Raw genomic sequence first — 18,068 nt, 5'->3', positions numbered from 1 at the left:
TCCCACCAGTTCTTGCTTGCAGGCAAATGGTATGTCCTGCAGATATTCCAATGCACCATTGTTGTTACTTTGTCATGCCGTTGTTTGTTGTTATTATTATTATTATTCACAAATTGGCAGTAAGCCCTGATTACAATTCTTTTTGACAAACAGTTATGGACAGTGCAGTTGTGTGGTCTATATCTTATCTGGACATTCTGTACTTTGCACACATGAACACTTAAAAATCACAGGAGGCCTAGGTAGACAGTAGCAATATAAGCTCTAGACTAAGAAAACAAAATGGTGGGGGGGCATAGTCAAAGGACCAGAATTGTAAACTTAGAAAAATTGATTTGATTGATTATGTGCCACCAAGTCGTTTTTAACTTCTAGCAACCACACAGATAGATTTTCTCCAAGACAATCTATCCCTAACCTGTTCTTTCAAGTCTCCCAATGGTGCACTCATTGCCACTATAATTGAGAAAACTTAGAAAAACTGAGAAAACTTAGAAAAATACACTTGTTGATTTAAACTCTTCACCATGTCAAAGCAGCCAGAGGAGCTATTTATTTATTTATCAAATTTATATGGCTCCCCATTCACAAGAAGTGACTCTGGGTGGTTTATGACAATCCGGTAAAACAATAAATATAAAAACAATCACCTTAAAAATATAAAGCAATAATTATTAAAATTGAGTAGGTCAAAGCTTTTAGGTCAAACACTAAAAGGATTTTTTTTTCTATGTAAACCCCAATGAAATGAATGGGACTTTTGTCCAAGCCCAGCACTTCTCAATAGACTTTTTCTATTTACTTACTGTATTCCTTGACAACTGATTTCTATTTGGCTGCTGAATCATATCTGAATGCATTACATGATGATGATTCCTAATCCATATGTCTTGAAAATCAAAAAGTGCAGGTTCAGCTATGGAAATGCTCTTATGTATCCAAGGATTTGTTACACCTTTATTTACCTGGAAAAATTGTTCTTAAGGCAGTTACTTACAATTTCTCCTGGAGGTCCAGGTTGACCTACTGTTCCTTCTTGCCCTTTCAAACCCTAAAGAAAAGAAACAAGGATTCAGTCTGGTAGGTAGAAAGGTCAAATATGCAGAAGTTCAGGCAGTGAATAAATCAAATTGCCCCCATGCCAAAATAGCTGTTCAAGGAGCTTTAATGGTTGAAGGAAAGCAATGTTGCTCCTTGGTTTCATTCACTAAAAGATAACAACTCCTGAACATCAAGCTGAGATACCCAGGACAAATGACTCTGTCTTTATCATCTGACTTTGAAGGATACCATTTGTTCAAAAGGAACAGAAACAATAGAAAGGAAGAAGTATTAAGAATATTCATTCCTGCTCAGCAAAGCATATGAATGAACTTGACAATGTGTGAAGAACATCTGGATAACAAATAAAAGCTATATTGTCGTTGGTGTCTCCTACCACCTAGCCAACCAAGGAGAAGACATAGATAATTGGTGTAAGTTCAGAAACAAAAATTCAGAAATCATACACACAAACATACACATGTCATAAATATGACTTTCTATATTTATGAATGTTCAATTCTTATTATTATTATCAGTTCCCCCTTTCTTGCAATTAGAGGCTTTCATGTAGTGTATAAATTTGTTCCTTCACAGATACAATGGAAAAGCAACATGTAAATGGTAGGTTTGGTTGCATAAATCTGATGATTAGGATGGAGGTATAGAAATATGTCAGAAAAGAATTATCCTTCCATTAAAGTCAGTTACATAGTTTGAGAATCTCCTAGATTTGGTGCTTCCCAGGGCCACAAATAGTCAAGACAAATTTTACCATCTTTGGCTGATCTCCCAGCTACAGATTCTTTTGGAAAAATAAATGGTTTTGCCCCAAGAACACACTTAATGTATCCTCCATAATTTACTAGTTTATTACAAATGTTTCCAGACTGCTGGTAAAAAATATCCATCAAAAGTTAGCTTTCTATTTTAAAAAATCAAAGCTAAAGCCAGGTTTAGCTAATTTATTAAAGCATTAAAGCTTTTTTTAAAAAAAATATCAAACTAAAACACTTCCCTCAATAGCTGAGTAAAAATTATTAGAGAAAAATGCTCCAAACCATCTCCAAAGTCCCTTCCAATCTCGACATGTTGGTTCTTTTAAGGTTCTCCAAAAGGAATTAAGTGAAGGATCTGTTCCTAACTCTTAATAGGTTTCACTTTCAGTATTGTCAGGTTCAGGTACTGTAACTTGCCACAGTTTTTCAAGTCACTCGTTACCCCCCAATGTAAGACTAGGAGATAGAAAAGAAGCCCTTTAAATCAGCTTCAGAAATAGTGTGACAATCGTAGCTGTCGTATTTTTACCTCTTGACTAAGCTGCTCCAACTACTACTCTGGTAGTTGGATTACAACTGAACTGCACCAACATGTCTGAACCATATTTAGTAGTATACACAATACATGTCACTAGTACTCAGTCCATCCTTTCCAGCAGTGGGTGGTAAAATGCACTCCTGTACAATGACATCCTCTGAGGTTCCTCACTGAGTAATGGGTCTAGGAGAAATGCTATGTACCTGAGTTTTCTGAAGGAGTCCAACCAGCATCTACAGCTAGTTGTAAACTACTGTTCAGAGATCTATCCACAACTGATTCTCACTAACTGCTCATTCTGATGAGATGTTATTTCCAGAGACAATATATCTCAGAATATCAGTTACAGGGGAACCTGTTCAGAGTGATCACAAATATTATATTGCACTTTCCATGAGCAGCCAGTTGACTATACTGGAAAATCATGGATTACATAAACTTCTTACATGATCAGCAATGGCTGTTCCTAGAATCTTAAAATCAATCAGAATGAGTAACAAACTATACAAGTTGCACATTAAAGTACACATGGTTAAAGTAAATACAAAATTGCTATATTTATTCCCACTGGACCTGTTCCATACCATCGCTCATTCCATATCCTCCAACCATTCTCTGATTTCACTCCACAGATGGGAAGGGAGATAGATAGATAGATAGATAGATAGATAGATAGATAGATAGATAGATAGATAGATAGATAGATAGATAGACAGACAGACAGACAGACAGACAGACAGACAGACAGACAGATAGATAGATAGATGATATAAATGTGATCTTGCAAACCTTGTAAAGATCAATTCTACCTGTTTCTTGAAACATTGAGATGGCCATGTCCTCTTGAAGCTTTGGGATGGCCACCTCCTCACACTGTCTGAGCATGCAGATCTCTACATAGAAGACAGCTCAGTTGGGATTGCCAGTTCAGGCAGTACAAGAGGCCTTTAATGTAACCACATCAAAGCCTTAAGGAGTGGCCCTATGAATAGTTTGCATCATACTAATATATGAGCTGGTTTACTACACATTCGATAGTTTCATTTTGGTTGAACTTACCTGTTGCCCAGCAGGTCCAATGGGACCCTGTTCTCCTGGAGCGCCTTGTTCTCCCTATAGAAAGGAAGAGGCAGGAAAAGAAACACATATAAATGATCTCAGTTATATGTGATTTTTTTTTTTTTACCTACAGTGAAACTGACTATCTTGAACTAAGGAAAATATGTTCTTTTAGCATTGGAAGTGGTTCTTCACCTTCTCCTGCACCATAACCTGAACATTTTGAAAGCCAGACAAGGGGAGTTCCAGTTCATAATGTAGAGACCGACACAATCATAGTAATAACAACTCCATCTGTTTATTTTCCTAAAGCTATCCATCTTAGTTGATTAATGTTTAATGTTTAAATCTGATATGCACAATAAATGTTTATTTTTCCAAAACAATATTTAGAAATAGTAAATATGACAGATCTATCTACTTACCCATTATCTATGCGTCATCCATGATATATGATACATAAATGAAGCATAAGTAGATACTGTAGATAGATAGTTAGATCAGATCTATTATCTATTTATCATCTACTATCTATCTACCTCTACAATTTCTTTTTGAAATGACCATATTGCCTGTATTCCAACTTTCTGTTCATTTGGAATGCTTTATCTGGAAAAAAAAAAAAAGAGTATAATAATCTGCTTACGGGTTCACCTCTTTCTCCACGATCACCTTTTTCACCTTTTGGCCCTTGTTCTCCCTTGAGTAAAATAGAAAACAAAATAATTGTATTTTGATTTAAATAAAGAGTGATAGAAGTGGTGAACATGGCAACCTCCATTATAGCAGCCTCTATCTGTCAAGAGATGGAAACCTATTAGCAAGTCCCTTCATTTGAGTTGCTGAATTGACTCTTCTGTTCCCAAGCTGACGTTCATATTAATTAAATGGCCACAGGCAGCTTTGCAGGAACATGGACCGATTCCATATTTTGTGAGAGTAGTTAAAAATAAAGTCTCCCTTGAGTGAAGCTTGACTGGTAGTGACTTCATGGACCAATTCCTGTCATTTTCTTGGCAACAGTATAGAAGTGGCTTGGAATTGTCATTTTCTGGGATACAGAGTACAGCTAATAAAGTTCCACTAACTCCCCTAAATTAAGCATCATTAAGTTCTCTGGAACTTCCATCTCTAACACTCTATCCCCAAACAGTCTAGGAACATTTTGCAGATTTTTTTGGGGGGGAAATACAATAAAATGCAAAATCTGTAGGGAGGAAAATGCTGTAGCAGAAATCTGCCCCCTCCCAATAGAAAGAGGACAGATAAACAGGGGACATTTATTTTACTATTCTCAAAGGTTTCACTGAGCCTAAATATCTGTGTTAAGTAGCATGACTGCATCACTCTTTTTTGAAGAACATCTGCTGTCATCTACTGGTCTAGAGGAACATGACAGGGAAATGTGAGCTACTTTAATGCAAACTAGTTGAACCATCTTTAATTTACTAACAGTTTTTCTGACTGCTCATTTGGGAAAATATTAATAACAACGCTGCAAGCTTGTAGTCCCTTCTTTAACCACAATGTTGCCTAAAGTGCAATGTTGTGGAGTAATTAGATTAAGGAGAAGGATGATACTGAGTAAGGATAAAGGGAAGCTCTTACTCTTATGGAAACTAAGGCAGACAGTTAATCCTGGGAGGGTAGCCTGGTATTCTCTACCTTCAACCTTTTTTCCTTGCATATTTTGAAATATTTTTTGATAGACTGAAAAGAGGGTTGGAAAAGGTATTGATCTTCCACCTGTTAAAATAGAGGGGTCAAGGAATAACTGGATTTGCTAACCCAAACAAAGTTTCCTTCCATATATTGTACAGAATGATGTGTCAACAGAATTTAATCCTTCTTTGTAGCTCAACCTGCTTTTGGCAGTTGACCTAAAATTACAGAGGGAATGTCACACACAAAAGAAGCCAAGCCCAAAATTTCAGTACAGATCTACCATGAGCAATATGAAATCTTGTTCCCAGAGGGCAACTGATGGAGCTAAGCTAGAGATGGAATCTGGACATTTTATTCTGAGGTCCAGGTTAGGTGGACATCTATACAAGTTCTGGCCATTCCAGAGGCTTCATTTTATCCAGCTGCAGGGCTGATGTTGCAAGATCCCAAATACCCATGAGTGCTTGGCTCCCATGGATGCTTACTGGAGCTACCTTCCTGGTGCAAGAGGGAACCCCATGATCCTCACCAGCAGCTATCATTTACATATATCTTTTTTAAAAATGCATGGAATACAAAACCAATATTTAACATTTAATACAGTTTGCTCATGTAAGCATGTTAAATATAAGCAAAACCAGGAAGACTTCAAAGAATTAAAAATTACTTACAGGAAGACTGGGCCGTGGTGTAAATAGGGTAGCCTAGAATGAAAACAATGGAAATTACAAGAGTTTTCAGTATCAGCTTCATAAACTAATAACAATAACAGCAACAGCAATCTGATAGCATTATGGTGATAAATACACAGTAATACTCTTTTTTTATTATAATTACTTTGTTCAGAAATGTAACATACCCCAAAGGCAATGGGAAAATCATGATCTGAATGCACCAAGTGTGGGTCTCCAGATGTGCTGAATCACAATACTCAGCATCACTTACTGTTGATGGGTGATAAGAGTTGTAGTCAGCACCTTCAGGAGGGCTACACACTGAGCAATGATAGTTCACAAAAGCTTGCAACATGAAGCCAAAGCTTTGTAGGAGCATAACCTTAAGAAAGCTTTGGAGAACTTCCAACTGATTTATACCCATTATGATTGTTTCCTTCCATGAGAAGAAACTCACACATTTCCTCTTTGAGCAGCTTTACGTAATGCTTTTTCTGTACATGCCTGCAGGCCACTGCTCTACACAAAACAAGTAATGCAGTTGGCTGACTGAAGCTCAACTTCACCTTAAAAGACAGAAGAAACTTTGATTTTCAGAAACATTGGTATCACTTTTCCACCCATATATCCTCATTCCATTTATAATCCTTGCAGTTTCTGTTAAGGTAAAGACACTTCAAGTCAACCTTACATATACATATATGTACAAACACACACTTCCCAGTCTTGCCTATAGTGGTGGGATTTTCCCATCCAAAAAGTAATGGGATCCAAAACCTGCTTAGCTTATTGAAATCAGTCAAGGCAAACTAGGTGTCCTTATAGCTTTTTAAATGTAGTTCTACTTACTTTTCCAGGTAAACCTGGGGGACCAGGAGGACCAATTTCACCCTAGGAAGGAGAAGGAGAAGGAGAAGGAGAAGGAGAAGGAGAAGGAGAAGGAGAAGGAGAAGGAGAAGGAGAAGGAGAAGGAGAAGGAGAAGGAGAAGGAGAAGGAGAATTAAAGAAAGTAATGGAGACACAGCTCCATATTCAACCTTATCAAATGTAAACAATGGTAGACAAACGCATCTTCCAATGAGAAGAGGATCTGCCATGAATCTAATAAATATTTATCACATATTTATGTTGCCACATTCCGTAAGCATTTATGATGGTATACAAATAAAATAGACATGATAAAAGTAATATTTTTGGCAATTGTAGATGATGATTTCTCCTTGAATAGGAAGTTTTTATCAGGTGAATGCTGGGCAAAAATAAGGTTCCTTTCTGCCAATATCATGACCTCTCAGTTTGTTACTCCCTTCATGCACTAATTATTTTTTTTTAAAATGCCTAATGTAATGACTAATCACAAGTTGATTGACCACTACTTTTTATTTGTTATTTATTTATTTGTTATCCAAAGATTGATCCATATTTCTGTAGTAATCCTAGTGTCTCAGGGGTGAAATCACCCTAAATTGGTGATTTTGAACCCCCCAAAATTGACACTCATCCAGCATATCAGCACTGAACAATGTTGGTTTAGAGACCAGATGTAAAAGAATATAGAGCTGAACTTGGGGATTAGGGAAGGAAGGAATGAGCCGTTCAGGGGGACTTAAAGGAAAGAGTACTCAGGCCTGAGAAAGAGGGAAGTATGATAAACTCAAAATAACCCCACTTTGATTCTGTTAGTATAAGATGGACAGACAGAAACCTAGTTAAGCTTTCAAGATTCTGTTATTCCATCTTAAAGAGCACTCCTGGAATCTCTGCCATGCCTGTTTCTTGACCTGGCTGACACCAGTCTTGCTCATGACATCAGTTTTAGGTGGTTCCAAGATAGCTGTCAGCCCTTCAAGGTAGTCCAGACAAGAAACCAAAACCATGAGTACTAACACTACCTGTACTGTAAGGTTACAGTAACAGAATCTTGCAAGTCTGAAAGCACATCTCTCCCCCTTGCCGTTACTTCCCAGGGAATTAAGGAGGGTCCCTTCTGAGATGCTTACCATGCCCTTATTCCTTCTGCAAGCTGAGATGTCTCTTATCTGACTGTTGCCCTGGCTGCAACTCTTCTTCCTCCTGGCTCCCAAGGATATTCCCACAGACCACTACAATAGCTCAAGGAGGCCCAAGGAGGCCTCCACAGGAGAGTCCAAAAAATCAAGACGGCAGTCAGAACTGCACAGTTGGAGCCTCCCCCATATTTTACATGTGTCCACCATCTTGATTTTTGACCTCCTGTCTTGTGGGCAATCCTGTCTTGCTGAATCACATTCAGTCCTGTTTCTACAATGTAGTCTCTGCCACGGATCATAAGAAATGTTCTCAAGTTCTGAAGGCAGGCAAGACTGAAACCACAACAAGGCCTTTTATTATTATTATTATTATTATTATTATTATTATTATTATTATTATTATTAGAAGGAAAAGAGCTTTGGCTCCCTTGTCCATACCATTCAAACTCTCTTCAGTTTCTCCCATCCCAATTGTTATTACTATTTCTACTTCAAGGATGTATGATCTCCAGAGGGCAATACACTTGGCTCAGCTGGATGCTTCCCTTGATTGACTCCTTCCATGCTGTGTTACATAGCCTCCTTGTTTCTGATTTTTCCTTCTTTCTTCACAATGAAGATGTAACCGAAAAATTAAGATGCTACCACCACCAAAACTTTTTTTCCTGACTTGGACATTCTTCTGCTTTTCTTCTTCCCCTCTGTTTCTTTATACACTAAGTGCCTGAGATAATCCATCCAGATGGAACATGGGAAAGATACAGATGCCCATCAGTTTGTTAATATTTAAGCTGGAAGTTGAATGACGTTTTATTAAATAAGGCAGAACGGGTTGTAAACATATTCCCTTAATATTATAATGTACCTACAGGCTTCAGCCCCCCAGAATTATATATTATATAGACACTATAGAGATTTTTTAGGATTCAGACTCTGAGCTTCCCTTATACCCACCCTTTCACACATGCTACCCAATCTCTCTCTGCTCAGTCTCCGCCCATCTGAAATTTAAACTGGGAGGAGGTACCCCACCTTATCTTGCTTTGATTGACAGTTCTAATATCCAATCATCAAATATTCTAACAGCAGAAATTTGGGAATGTCTATCACAATGTCTACCCACTGTGTTCAGTGGAGCTAACAATCCCATAAGTGTAAGTAGTCTGTCATCCTAAGGTTAGCACTGCGTGAAAGGTGGGCTATTCTATAAACAAAGGTGTCCCCTACAAAACAAATGAATTTGTAAGTGTGCATATAAAACATGGAATTACTTCAATTATCTGGGAAACTTACCTTGTCTCCTCTCTCACCTTTGAAGCCAGAGAGCCCAGCTCTTCCTTTTTCACCCTGCAAACACAAATAACCCAAGAGTTATCTGAATTTGATGAACCTGGTGGCAAAAATAGATCCAAAATATTTTCTGCTGCAATTTCTGTTTTCAGTAGGAGTCCTTTTGAGGAGAAAAAGGACTGAGGCTAAATAGAGAGAAGCTGTACAGACTTCTAAAACAGAAGTCTCATTAAAAAGCATGACTTCTTTTCTTGTTGGAAAGAGACAATGATTTTGCTGAGTTGGAATTCCTGGACTTTGAAAGGGGAAAGAAAGCTGATTAATCAGGAAAGGAAAACTTTGCACCCTTATGAACCATGTTTTTTATATTACTTCAGGCAGCAACTAAGGGCCACAAATGTCAGATGGTGATGCCTTAGAAGTTATCAGGGTTGGAATTTCTGGACTTTGTCTGAGGTTTGGATGGGGTCTGTAGTTGACTTTGGAGGATTATGTTTGAAGAAGTCTTGCATGCCTCAGTTGTTCTGTGGTTTGCCCTTTAAAATTGGGCACCACAATACAGTCTGCAAGAAAGGGGTTTGAAGCTTATACTGTACATTGGCTTCCATTTCCCATTCCTGAGGTCAATGGTGCTGTGGTGCTCAGAAGGTCTGTGATTCTCAGACCTTCTCAAGATATCAAGATGGACTCTGACAAGGCCCTAGAATAATATCATTGCCCCAAGACAAAAGATAATTATTCCCAGGCAGTAATGAAAAGCAAAATAAGAAACCTCTGCCCCATAATTAGTTATTCCCCAATACGCTTTTGCAATTAATTTTTTTTTAATTACTGCATCTATGGATACCCTCATTTATTTATTTCATTGGCTTCTATGCCACCCCAATCATCAATCAACTGTGAGCAACTTACAATCCTACTACACAAAAACCAAGCTAAAACAGGAAAAAAAATTACCAAACAATATACATATATATAAAAATAAAATATTCCTATGCTAAGGAGTCATAAAATCCACATAATTGTATATTCCTACAGAGGAGGAATCCTTCTCAAATTATCTCCCCCTCAAAGGCAAGCTGGATTAATAAGATTTTCACTGCCTTCCAAAATTCCAATTATGTTGGGGCATGTAAAATCTCTGGGAGAATACTGTTCCATAGACGGAGTGCAGCAATCAAAAAGGTGCTATAGATCAGGGTTCCTCAACCTCAGCAACTTTAAGATGGGTGGACTTCAACTCCCAGAATTTCCCAGCCAGCATGGAATTGAAATCCACCCAACTTAAAGTTGCTGAGGTTGAGGAACCCTGCTATAGATGATATTCTTTAAGAAATGGAACAAGAACTTGATCAGTCTTCCTAATCAAGCTGGGTGGGCAGAAATGTCCAATAAAAGTCCTTTAGATCCCTAGAGTCTGAGCCATGGAAGGTTTGAAGATGACAACCACCACCTTAAACCAGCACCTCATGCCATATGTTGTCACTCTGAAACCATAGGGGTAAAGAAATAACATTTCAAAAGCAGTAAATTACAGTAAAACAGAGGTTAACAAGAGACAGACCACTGCATACTTCTTTGTGGGAAAGTCCAGAGGGTTGGCACATACCAACTGTTCTTCAAGTAGAAGTCTCCATTCCTTTACGAATCAAATCAAAGTGGGTAAACATCCTGAACTGCATACCTGATTTCCTTTTTCTCCTCTTGGACCTGGCAAACCAGGTGGGCCTGGAAGACCAGCTTCACCCTAAAGCAAGACAAAACAGAATATAATACAGTTAGAGTTGTAGACAATTCAACTGCAGGGAACTTTGATTTGAAATTTCAGTTTGATAGCCCCCACCCCCCCCGAAAGGAACTGTTCGAGGGAATTATTGAATGGATTTGATGCAGCAGATCAAATTGGGTGCCACTGAATTGATTCAGTGATTCGGTGGACTTGGGTGCATGCTCACGCATCCTATATACAGCTCAAATCAAAGTGGTTCTGGAATGATTTGCACCTCCTACTAGACCACTTCTGCCAAGCTTTCATTTTTAGCATCCAACATGGGTCACATAATAATTATTTTATTATTGAGTCCCTATGTATGTATCCTCTTAATCTTTCCCATTAAGATTGCTGCCAATGTTGCTAAAGATTATGCACTGTTGACTGGTGAATGTTGTAGGAAGGATTCTTGCTTCAACGAAATGACCACCTAGAAACAATGGCATAGTGAGGAGTAGTGGTTATAGTGGTGGACTGAGATGAGAAAGAATCAGGTCAAGTTCACCTTGCCCCATAAAAATCCCCTGGGTAACCTTGAGCCAGTCACTCACTCTCAATCCATCCTATTCCATAGAGGAGTTGTTGTGGATATGAAATGAATGCCTTGAGCTCTCAGAAGAAAAGTGGGTTATAAATCTAACAAAGAGAGAAATAATAAAAATTAGCCTTACAGACTTAGACTATTTTGCCATAGACAATACTCACCCTCTCACCCACTATGCCAGGGGGGCCAGGGGGGCCTGATTCACCCTGAAAAATAGCAAAATAGTAAGTTTACTCAGAACTTAAAACAAGCCATTTTCTCTCTTATTTCTTTTTTGGGTCGGGTGAAGGAAGATCCTATTGTAGATATTTGAATCTCTTTTCTAACAGAGATTCATGAAGGATGCCATATACCTATTTATTAAACACACAGGGATGAATCATATTAATCATATTTCATTGAATGTAATTGATAGTTATTTAAATGAAAAGATGTAATGTTTATTTGTCATTCTGACCTTGCCCATGTCTTTATCTTGGTTTAACCCAATACCTAGTTACGTGACAGCAGCTAGCTGAACTCACAAGGCTAAGCAGGATCAAACCTAGTTAATACTTGGAAAAGAGTCTACAAAGAAATAACAGGGCTATAGGCTAGACTGGGAAGAAACAATGGCAAACATTTCCATGGTGTTGCTTAAAAAAAAAAAACTATTTGCATTTTAAAATTTAGGCTTATGTGAATGTATATACAAGATAACTTCCTCCACTCACTCACTCACTCACTCAATCTACACAGAGTGTGTGTGTGCTATTGACCATTCTTCAGTTCACTTTCTACTTTATTTTTTTAAGCAGAAGTTTTGCAAATTTCCATACAATTTTGCAAGCATTTCTTACAAAATTTCATTTCTGCTGTTAAATATGTGGGATCTAAAAAGTTTACATAAGCATCAAATTATTTTATGCTAATCTGTGACCTTTATAAACCATTTCTTCATTCTAATTATGATGAAGCACTCTAAACCCTGCCAGACATTTCAAGAAAACCTCCTTTCTTCAGGATATGAACCATGACTGAACTGTAGAAACAGTGAGATAATGAGAAGGAATTATCTTGCCAATATAAACTGCAGTGTAGCATAATTTTTTCTCATTGTAAATTTGCCTTCAAACAATTGATCACTGTACATTTTGGAATGCATTTCTCTTTCTTTTGCTTCGGTTGCCCAGAATGATTTGTTGAAATTATTCCTGCTTTCAATTGATGCTGCTATACCTCTATACACCTAAAATTGTTAATTAGAAATTAATTTAAAGCTATGTAAGAGCTATATGGAGATTTACCTAACAACCCTCTCTTACTTTCCTTTCTGCTTTCTGAGTAATGAAGGATGAAAGAAGATAGGAGGACAAACTGAAGAAAAGAGGGTGCCATATCAGAGGAACTGGATTTTTCCACATTGCAATATGAATTGATGTTATCCACATATTCTGTCCTAAAGCATAGATCAGAATTTAATTAAGCCATGTGCCTGCAATTCAAAAAGTAATTCTGTATTTCTTTTGGTTAATAATTCCCTCAGTAAGCACTTTCAATCTTTTCATCTATAAAGGTTTTCATAATGATGTCCATCTTATTCTTGACTATAGAATCAGAGTATGGGAAGTTACTTTTCATGGTAATGAATGAAGGGTTGTTTAATTCTGTTTGGGAATTTTATTACACATGGTGGCAAGAAGTTCCACATACCATATCTGCAACATTTTTGACGTTGGGTAAACACCAGGTACAGCTAGTTGAGAATAACCTTTGCCATGTAACATTTTCCATTTTGACTGATTATGTCATTAAGTCAGGTTAAATTCTTAGCAATTACATGGATAAGCCTACAATATTTCCCATATCTTGTAGTAATGTAACTGTTAATATGTAATGTTGTACATCGCCCAGAGTCGCTCTGCTGTGCGAGATGGGCAGTTATATAAATATGATAAATAAATAAATAAATAAGAAATGAATTTTCTTTTTTTACCTTGGAGCCAATTTTACCATCTTCTCCCCTTTCTCCTTGTTCTCCCTGTAAAAAAACACAGAAGAAAGTTAGCCAAAAAGACAAAGACATGAAATACAATTGTTGAATAAGGACAGAATTAGACGTTTCAAAGAACACTTGGAGTTCCCCAAAGAACAGAAAAAAGCCTATTTTGTTGAACGTTTTACTGACAACTGCTTTCTCACAATTTTCATTTATCACTTCTAGTTCTTCCTTCTTAAGTAAAAGAAACATAAATTTTGATTTATGTAAATTCAAGTATTGAAAGGAGGGCAGAAATGGTGGCTGATGTGCTTTACACATGCAAACATGGAGGCTACTGTGTTTGTGCAAGGAAACGGTACCTAATCCAATCTGCGCAAACAATCAATTTACACAAGGGTTCCTGGAATGCCTCTATCTTTTATGTCCTGCATAGTACCTTCCAGATATTTGAAACAGCTATTATGGCTTCATGGATTTTTTTTTTTTTTTGGTTCCTTTTCCAATATGCTTACTTTGGAACCAATAAACCACAATGTTTCAACTATTAGCCACTGAGTTTAGCCAGAAATTCATCATACATCTTAGTACTGAGTAAAAAGCAAGGATCTTAATGACTGTTTGGAATAATCAGGCCATGGAATGGTTAACTTAAATCTTTCCAGGAATAAGATCAGCATAGATTTGCCACTAAGCTTACTTACCTTTGAGCCAGGAAGACCAGGTAAACCATCTTGACCAGATTTTCCCGGTAAACCCTAAAAAGGAAAGGAAAGGAAAGGAAAGGAAAGGAAAGGAAAGGAAAGGAAAGGAAAGGAAAGGAAAGGAAAGGAAAGGAAAGGAAAGGAAAGGAAAGGAAAGGAAAGGAAAGGAAAGGAAAGGAAAAAAGGGGAGGGAAGGGGTGGGGAGGGGTGGGGAGGGGAGGGGAAGGAAGGAAGGAAGGACGGAAGGAAGGAAGGAAGGAAGGAAGGAAGGAAGGAAGGAAGGAAGGAAGGAAGGAAGGAAGGAAGGAAGGAAGGAAGGAAGACAAGACAAGACAAGCACATTAATTCCTGGGTACACATATGCCTTGTTTTACTTAATCTTGTTTTAGCTTAATCTTCAGCATTATAAAAAGAAATAGGGTAGCACAAAGCTTCAGTTCAGGTATATGATTTGAAAATGGTTCAATCAAATTCCCTCTCCAAATCAAAATTATTAGAATCTGTTATTAGAATAGATTTGCTAATTTGCAAATTTTTGCACATGTAAAAGCACCCTTTTTAGTGAATCAAACTGATGATTGGAACAAAATCAAGCTTCTGAGCTAAACTGAAAATTTGAATCAGTCTGGGATAATTTGTGGATTTCTATCAAAGCACCACCACCACAGCATTCAAATCCAACAGTTGCACTGAAGCTAAAGGAGCCAGAATTATTCAGATAATTTCATTACACAGAGATCCACATCTTCACTATCCAGGATTGTCCCATGTTCTTCAAAGCATGGAAGAAACTAGCATGATGTCCCATAATTTGATAATAGCAATGCGTATTACAGAATTTGCCTTGTAAGTAGATGATAAGGTGAAAGTTCTCCATAAATAACTAAAGGTCAGATGTCATCTACCACCTCTTTCTAAACAGTCAAAACAGGGTTGCAACATACTCATACATGTAGCACCAGAAAAAAAAAATGTATTGTTTTCTGAGGTCTAAAACATCTTTGTATAATCAAGTGAAGCAAATAATGCAACATAATGAACACATGGCCATTCAAGTATAAATAACCTCCTGTTAGCTTGAAGGATTGTAGAAGTGGAAGGAAATGGTGTTATCAGTGACATGCCATAGGGACATATTGCTAGAATAAGCCACTTAGGTCACTGAGCCCAATTCCTTGTTCAATGCAAGAATTCAGTTAAACAATCCCCAACAGATTTCGACTGTGCCTAGTTTCTGCTTGAGTGCATCAGCTGAAATGGGTTCCATACTATTACGTAACCATCCACTGTTGAACCACTTCAATTGTAAGGAACTTGTTTCTAACATTCAGTTGTAAACTCTGTAATTTAACACCATTACTTTGTCTCTTCTACTCTGGGGACAGATCCGTTTGCCCATCATCCATAAAGGCCACTCACTGCCTCTTGACTGTGGAATGCATGTCATCGTCTTCCTCCCACTCCCAGCCCATTGCAAATGCTTCCCAAACCTATGTTTTCTGGTTTCAAACCTGTGTTCTCCAGCCCGAGTTGTTTTACGCTGTCAGGGCGGATGGTGTCCAGAACTTCTTTCCATTCCAAGAGTGGCCCCAGATCTAACTGGGTACCGCACCTGGAATGCCTCCCCCCGCTCCAGCTACTGGTCACTGCCCTGGGCTGCCAGGCTCCTATGCTGCTGGTTGGCACTTGCTGGTCTGTTGGTTTGCTTTATCTTTTAATATATATCACCTTGACGTTGATCCATCATTGTCTCCTTAAGCTAATGAACCACCTGCAACACTAGAAGCTTGTGCTCTAGTCAACCATTACATCTCCCATTGGATACCTTTCAGTTTTCGCCCAGGCTGAGTGAACCATGCTTCCCTTGCTCACCGCCCCCCCCCGCCCACAGCACTCCAAAGCTTCTCTTTCCTTCCCGCCCCCCAAAAACAACTTTAAGTTGCAAGTAGAAGTGTTACTACTGTCAAGTCCACAAAGTCCAAACCCCAATTCAGAAGAATTCTCATGAAACCAGGCCTGGTTCAGATGAATGCTCCTTTATTGGTTGGTACATGCAGCTTGAAGCAAAGCATTGATAAAACTAAAGCCGGTGTAAATTTCCCTCTACTTTTCCCTTCTTCCCCCCCTTCTATTTTGGCGCCTGATTTCTTTCTTACAGGATTGTGGCCTTGTAAATTCCTCCCCTTGATAACACAGTTCTCCCTGGCCTTCAGGCTACCACCGGTTTTGTCTGTCTTCATGTCTTGCTACAAATTCCCATATCAATGTAAGCAACTCTCAGTCTCAAAGCAATATCCCAAGCACACCTATTAACTACTATTTCCCTCCCCCTTGTTACAATTGGCAGAATCAAATCAAGCAAACTCCTGTTGACTACTATAGCTACTAAATCAGTCCTCTTGTGATTAACATTTGACTGATGCAGGTTCTGACAACTACTTTGTTTCTGTGAAGCTGAACTCTTGGTTCTTCCTTGCTACAAAGCTTCCATGGATCTGGAGAGAAACATAGGAGTGAAAAAGCAGCCTGCTCCATACTGCTTTGGTTTTTTTGTAGCATTGGAGCTATGATGGTACCATAAAGGAAAAATAAATGGGAAGGGTCTGCTTTAGTATCCAAGGAGGGAATGTGGAGAGGGGGAAGTGGGGGTGAAGGAATCCCTGTGTGGAAACATCTGGGAAAACAAAGGAAAGATACCGGATGAGTGAAGGGGAGACAATCCCTAAAAGGAAAAAACAGGCACAGTAGAACAGTCCACACGAGATCCAGCAGCAAAGCTTGCCTTCCCTGTCTGGATTGGAAGGGCAAGAATCAAGGGAGCAACCTATCGTATCTGTAGTGCAGACCTAGCACCAACCTGACCCCACTGCAGTTCAGACCACAATTTCTGAAGTTGGCTTAAGAAACACCCAAGAGCTGTCTGAGAGACAAGCAGTTCAGGCTGCAGTGCAGAATTGCTTTGGGATGAAAAAGAATGGGTCTTAATCTGTGTGACAACTCTAGCCGTGCTTTTCTCAGTGCACAACATACCCAGCTTCCTCCTTGTAAATCTTGTTTCCAATCCTGAAGATGCACACTGCCCTTCTTAGCATCTTTTCCAGTGTCTCTGAAACTTTTTTTAATGTGGTGCCCAACATTGGACATAATATCTAAAGTATGGAACTAAAGCAGTGTTCAGGGAAGCTCTCACTTCCCATCGCCTGAAATTTACACCTTTATTGATATAATCTACAACAGTATTTGCCTTTTTAGCAGCCAGGTATATTGCTGAATCATAATCACCTGCCAGTCCCTTACCATTTCAAGACCCTTTTCACCCATGCTTGGGCCATGCAAGGTAATCCCCCATCCTATCCTTGGGCTCTGTTGTCTTTTCCTTAAGTGAAGAACTTTTCATTCATCTTTAATAAATTTTGTTCTGTTATTTTCAATCCATCTCTCCATCCAGACTTTTGCTTTCATCTTCCAGCGTATTAGCTTTGCACATTTGTAGTACTTATCATTTATTGCCAAGACTTATATACTACTTGATGGAGTATTTTGTTAGTACATATTGGAACAAACAGAGTTGAAAATAGACCCTGGATATAATATTAATGACAAGAAAGGGACAATAAATATATGGCGTAAGAAATAAGCCAGCCACAGGAAAAGAACTATCAAGGAATTTGACAGGAATTATGGTTGTATCGAATATGGGGATGGCTAAAAGAATCATATTGAGAAAGTGGAAATGTGGTATTATTCCAGATGTCAAGGAATAGTTGTTGGAAATGTGTGATCTATCTGTTTTGGAAAAGGCAGTGTTTTCTACCAATCAAAGAATGCAGCAACATGAGTTATTATAGCAGAGATTTTGTGATATATTACAATAATATTTTGTACTATTCATTTGACAGTAGTGAATTCATTAGTAAACCAGTGACTACTGATAAGTAGAAATTACAAAGTAGATTTTTTTTTAATCTCCTTCTGTCTTCTTTTCTTTCAGACTTTATATTTTTACTTCATTTGGA

The 18,068-nt window shown here is 38.2% G+C and overlaps 1 protein-coding gene across 1 annotated transcript in view; it reads right to left on the bottom strand.

Moving 5' to 3' along the window:
- Positions 1–18,068, bottom strand: part of COL22A1 (collagen type XXII alpha 1 chain) — a 173,695-nt gene that overhangs the window by 50,913 nt on the left and 104,714 nt on the right. Inside the window, exons 27-36 of the mRNA XM_088148939.1 lie at positions 14,053–14,106; positions 13,346–13,390; positions 11,532–11,576; positions 10,740–10,802; positions 9,059–9,112; positions 6,606–6,647; positions 5,754–5,786; positions 4,064–4,117; positions 3,418–3,471; positions 998–1,051 (exon numbers count right to left, since the gene is read on the bottom strand). Coding sequence (XP_088005065.1) covers positions 998–1,051; positions 3,418–3,471; positions 4,064–4,117; positions 5,754–5,786; positions 6,606–6,647; positions 9,059–9,112; positions 10,740–10,802; positions 11,532–11,576; positions 13,346–13,390; positions 14,053–14,106 — 498 coding nt within the window. The remainder of the gene's footprint in view (positions 1–997; positions 1,052–3,417; positions 3,472–4,063; positions 4,118–5,753; positions 5,787–6,605; positions 6,648–9,058; positions 9,113–10,739; positions 10,803–11,531; positions 11,577–13,345; positions 13,391–14,052; positions 14,107–18,068) is intronic.

Source organism: Python bivittatus, unplaced genomic scaffold (genome assembly GCF_059951505.1).
Source record: "Python bivittatus isolate LINGU-HERP-01145 unplaced genomic scaffold, Pbiv_v1 ctg000590_np1212, whole genome shotgun sequence".
Taxonomy (NCBI): Eukaryota; Metazoa; Chordata; class Lepidosauria; order Squamata; family Pythonidae; genus Python; species Python bivittatus.
This window is presented reverse-complemented; position numbering and strand designations above follow the sequence as displayed.